This window comes from Notamacropus eugenii, chromosome 5 (genome assembly GCF_028372415.1).
Source record: "Notamacropus eugenii isolate mMacEug1 chromosome 5, mMacEug1.pri_v2, whole genome shotgun sequence".
Lineage (NCBI taxonomy): Eukaryota > Metazoa > Chordata > Mammalia > Diprotodontia > Macropodidae > Notamacropus > Notamacropus eugenii.
In genome coordinates this window covers 77,550,404-77,555,463 of record NC_092876.1, presented here as the reverse complement: position 1 = coordinate 77,555,463, position 5,060 = coordinate 77,550,404, and the positions used below count along the sequence as shown (strand labels likewise).

Sequence of the window (5,060 nt, the reverse complement as noted above, 5' to 3'; positions counted from 1 at the left end):
TTTGTGAATTGGCCGGCTCTTTTTGACGTCAAGGAGTTAGGATTCTGAAGATGAGGCCTCTTTCTGTGAGTTAAATACAATCAAGGATGGCATTTTATGAGGACTGCTTGGAATTTAGAGATGAGAAAGAAATTAAGGCATAGCCTACCTGAGACTAAGCCCCAACAACAATCCTGGTAACTTCCAAAGGTTAGGTTTTGTGGACAGGTGGCCACCAGGTCCAGGGAAATTGTCAAGAAACCACGAAGATCTAGGCCTTCCTGCTGCTAGGTACCAAAAAGTACCTACAGCAGAGTTAACCCCATCCAAATACATACTCATGAAGTCATCACAATAGGGCCCGACATTTATTCCTTTTCCAAATGTTACAGTTAAAACCCAGATGGGAGGTTGGTTTTAGCAGTTAGAAAAAGTCACAAGTTTAGTTTTGGCCATTAGAAATTATTTACAAATGAAGAAAAATGAGACAAAACAAGTTGCTTCACATTATACAGATCCCCCTCCCCCCAGAACCCTTCAGCTCCCCTACAAAGTCAAAAGGAACACACAGCAGGCGCACAAAGCTGGAGTTTGAAACTGATCAAGACATTTATAAAAACCCAAGCGGGCTGGCTTCCCTCCCAGGCCGGGCCAGCAGGGTCCAGCGCCAAACCCTCCGAGCGAGGCCGGGCCCGGAGGAGGAGGAGGCCAGGCGGCCTGCCCGAGCCGCGGCGGCCCAGAAGAGCGAGGGCAAACCTGGCGGGGAGAAAGATGGGGCAGGAGCAGGGCCTGGAGCGGAGGCTGCTCGGGGCATCTCACTCCACTAAGCTAACGGGGAACTGCAGAGGGGGCGGGAAGGCCGAGGGGAGGAGACAGTCCACAGGGGGCCGGGGTGGGGGAGAACAGCTCTGCCTGGAGGTCTGGCTGCCTGGGCTACGCTGACCCAGCCCGGGTCGGGGGAGCACAGTCTTTGAACTCGGGAGATGCCCACCTGCCCCTCCCCGCCCCGGGGGCGCTACTCCTTGTGCTCGCCGTCGGGGGCCGGCGTGGGGCTCTGCTCCGGGGCCGGGGCCCCCTCGGCGGCCTGGGGGGCCGGCTCCTCCAACTTTCTGTCGTCGGCCGGGGCGGCCTCCTCCGCGGCCCCGGGCAGGGGCCCCTGGCCGCCCGGCGCCTCGGCCTCGGGCGCCCCTTCCTCGGTGGGCGACGAGCTCGCCGAGTCGCCCCCCGCCTCCTTCCGGTTCCGTTTGAAGGACAGGCCGCTGAGCTTAAAGGGCTTCTTGAAGGAGAATTTCTTCTTCTTCTTGGGCGTCTCCCTGGGCGGCCCCTCGGCCTTGGCCTCGCCGCCTGCGCTCGGCGCCGCGGGGCTCGTGGGCTCGATGGCGTCGCCGCCGGCCCCGGCAGGCTCGGCTGGCTCGGCGGGGCCCGGAGGGGCGGCCTCGGCCTCGGCCTTGGGGGGCACGTCTCCGTTGCTCTTCACATGGCCGTTCTCCTGCGGGCGGGCAGAGCACAGGGCAGAGCCGTGAGCCGCCTGCGGGGGGGGCTGCGGGGCGTCCCCGCACCCCCCCGGGGCCCGGGGCCGCCAGGGGGCGCGCCGAGCGCGGGGCCGGGCCCCGGGCGCATCCCTCCGGGCATCCCCGCGGCCCGCCCCCCGCCCGCTGGCTTTTGTCTCCGCGCAGTCTGCGCGGCCCCCGCCCCCCCGCCCGGCTCCCCCCCAGGCAGCCCCCCGCCCCGCCCGCGCGCCCCCCAGGCTCCCCCCGCCCCACCCCGGGCGCCGCCTTTGTGCTCCGGCCGCCGCGGCCGCGGCTCGGAACAAAGGCGGCGGGCCGGGCCGGGGCCCGGGTCTGGGCCGGCCGCGCCCCCTCCTCCCGCGCTCCCTCCGCCCGCCGGGAGCAGCGGCGGAGCCGAGAACAAAAGGCGCGGGGGGAGGGGGAGGGGGGCCGCGTGTCCCGGGCTGGCGGGCGGGCGGACGGGCACAAAGCCCGCGGCCCGGGGAAGGAGGGCCGGGAGGAGCGCGGGGAGCCCCGGCCCGGCCCACAGAGCGCGCCTACCTGTCCGTTGGCCTTGGCGGGGGCCGCCTCGTCGCTGCTCACGTCGCCCCGGGGCGCTTTCGAGCTCTGGCTGCCCATGGTCGGGGGAGGTGGGGGTGGGTCTGCGGCGCGGGGCGCCCGCGGCGGGGGACGCCCCGAGGGAGGGGGGAAGGGGGAGGCTGTGTGGGGCGGGGGCGGCCCCGGGCGCTGCCCCGGCCGGCCGAGCGGGCGAACTCCGGGAGGGGGGAGGCGCGGGGTACCCAGATACAGCCCCCAAGCCCAGTCACTCCGCTCCGCGCCGGAATGCCGCCCGCCGCCCGCCGCGCCGCTTAAATAGCGCCGCGAGCCCGGGGGGGGCGTGGCCGTCCATTTAACTAAGCACCCAATCAAGGGACGGGGGCGGGGCCGGAGGAGCCCCCACCTGCACAACCCGCCGCCTGGAGTTCCGAGCCCCCTCGCCCCTCCCCGCCCCTCCCACCCCCCAGCCCCCCCAAAGCCAAAGCCTAGGAAAAGTGGGGGAGGGGTTGGGTGGCAGAGTCACGACCGCCGCCCCGAGGGGGCAGAAGCCTCAGCGATCACTTTTAAGGAGAGGAGAGGGTCGGGGATGGGGGCGGGGGGCGTTCCTTAAGGAGTGCTGGGGCTTGCGACGCACTTGGAGGTGGGCGGGGGAGACACTCGACCCGAGGCTCGCTTAAAGAAGAGGCTGCCCTCCGAGTGAGGGCCAGTGTCCTCGGGATGTGGGGATCCTCCCAAGGAGAGATGGAGGCCCGGGGTCCTTCATGAAAAGGAGGGGCTCCCAGGAGGAGCCGAAGGCAAGGGAGCGTTGAGGTTCCTCTGGGGTCTTGGGCCTTGTGTCAGGCGGGGTGATGTCTCTTCTTAGCGTAAGCGTAGGAATGAGAATCTTCCCTCTCTAAAGGGGAGCCCCCACACCTCCCCAAAGGTCTCGGGGGTCCCAGGGATGTCCCAGGTGGGGGAGGGGAGGTTGGGCAGGAACTAGAGCCTCCCCCTCCTCTTATAGAGGCTCAAGTTCTCTCCTTAGCTCTGTCCTTTAGCTTCCAAAAGCTGGAGGAAGAGTCCATTGGGCACAAGCTGGGAGAGAAGACTATTCCTCTTGGCCTTGGCTAAAGGAATTTGGGGGGGCCCCTGCAGATTAGCTGACCAGCTCCATCCAGGCTGTATTTCCTCTGGCCTTCAAGTCAGGAATCCTGTGTTTTTGTCCTTCCTTGCTCTGCCATCAATTCTGGTGTCACTGAGTAAGTCCCTTCCTTTTGGGGAGGGGGCCTCAATTTTCACCCCTGCACAATGAGATCTCTTCCTACTGAGTGCTTGGTGAATCCATACTCACTCCTGCTCTCTCATTCCCTGAGCCATTTCTTGATCTAGAGTGGAGGTCTCTGTGGCCAAGAACAAGGATAAAAGCTACATAAACTCGTCATTGCCCTCTCCCCAAGCTAGAGACTGTTCTTCTGAGAAGGAAAGTCCCCTGCCCCTCCCAGGGCAGGTCCCTCCTGCCCTTGTGTCCTGGGGTGGACCTTACCCTCCCACCAAGGGAAGGATAAGCCAACTCTTTCCAGGTTTGGGTCTCTTCTGCTCACCCCTACATTGGTACATATTATGTAGGAACTAGATTGAGAAGGAACTGGGGAACTCCTCAACCTGTGAGCCTGGGTTCCCTCAAGTCCAGCCTGCTGCCCTGTTCCCTGTTTCAGTCCCTCCACAAGACTAGAAGAAGAAGAGGGAGGAGGGGCCCCTATTCTAAGCACTGGCCCATGTGGGAGAGGCATTTACAGGACCCAGGAGTTCTGGCCCCCCAAGAGGGAAAAGCAGAGCAGGAGAGGGAGGAGGAAACCCTGAGTGTTGCAAAAGTGAGTTGGCTGGGATGTGTCAGGGCTGGCCAGTTCTGCTCCCGTTTCCTCCTCCGGAGCTCCCCTTCCCGCCCCCGCAGGCAGAAGGCAAAAATCTGTTTGGGGAGAGTCAGGGCTGCTGGGGGGGGGGGGGGGGGCCTGAGCTTCGGCCTGGCTAGCTGAGCTCCAGCCTGGGGACATTCTCAGGCACTGCCCCTAGCCCCGAAGGGATGACTAATGTGTGACCGACATTGAGACACTTGGGAAACTCCGGGGTGGGGGTTGGGGTCAGCGGGGGGCTGAGACCGTTGGAGTTTGGGAGCAGTCCTAGGCTCCACTGGGTGGGCTGGGCTGAGATCTCGAAGACTGAGGACTGGACCTCAGACTGTAACTGAGGAAGAACATTAACATCCTTGCCTCTTATCCCTGGGTGTTTCTGATCCCCACAGCTCCTATCTCTCCCTCCCACTGCTGTTCCCAGGAAGCTGGGATCATAACTTAGTAATCCACTACTGTTGCCACAAGACTGAGTGTCCAAGGCAATCAATCAAGATCCCTTTCCATCTCCTGAAGCCCATCTCTGAATTCCGTGCTGCTTCCTCAGTTTCCCCACCAGTTGAGGGGAGCGTGGTGGGAGTCACAGGTATTCTGATATGGGGCATAACTGTGGTGGGGTGGAGAATGTAAGGAGGGAGCGAAAGAGGGGGCAATAACCCCTCCCCAGGGCCTCTTTCTTCCAACCTGTGTCTGTATCGGAGGCCTCAGTTCAGACAATGAGCCCATTGTTCCAGGACTCAGCAGTAGGGTCTGTTTCTGCCAGTGTGTATCTCTGAGTCTCTGTGTGTGTGAGTCTGCCTATGAGAGTGCTTCTGTGTCTCTCAGGGGTGTGTGTGTGGGGAGGTGTGTGTGTGTCTGTGTGTGTGTGTGTGTGTGTGTGTCCCAAAGCCCAGCTCCAATGCTGTCCCTCCCTTACTTAAAAACTTTTGGTGGCTCCCCATTAGCTACAGAATAATCATCATTATTCCTTTAACTTTCTAGAAGGACTTAGGATTTCCTTATCCCTGTTAGAAATCATGGCTCCTCCACACCTAAGCAGATGGTTTCATGACCTGTCCTTTCCTCATTGGTGTTCCCTCCTCAGCCTTTCCCTTCTCCAATCCATCCTTCTTCCTACATGGGCCAAAGTGATTTTCCTAAATCACACGTGTGA

At 62.3% G+C, this 5,060-nt stretch overlaps 1 protein-coding gene across 1 annotated transcript; it reads right to left on the bottom strand.

The window, feature by feature from the left end:
* Window positions 1-325: 325 nt before the first annotated feature.
* On the bottom strand, window positions 326-2,324 carry MARCKSL1 (MARCKS like 1). Its single transcript, XM_072609851.1, has 2 exons — window positions 2,028-2,324; window positions 326-1,468 (listed from the first exon to the last, which is right to left on the bottom strand). The coding sequence occupies exons 1-2, from the start codon at window positions 2,103-2,105 to the stop codon at window positions 995-997; spliced, it is 552 nt and encodes a 183-aa protein (XP_072465952.1). The 5' UTR covers window positions 2,106-2,324; the 3' UTR covers window positions 326-994.
* Window positions 2,325-5,060: the final 2,736 nt, after the last annotated feature.

Bases quoted from the DNA above. Each gene is read 5' to 3' on its own strand.
- MARCKSL1 (XM_072609851.1), bottom strand. From the start codon at position 2,105: ATGGGCAGCCAGAGCTCGAAAGCGCCCCGGGGCGACGTGAGCAGCGAC. The intron at 1,469-2,027 runs GTAGGCGCGCTC...GCCCGCCCGCAG, and splicing joins CCGCCAAGGCCAACGGACAG to GAGAACGGCCATGTGAAGAG.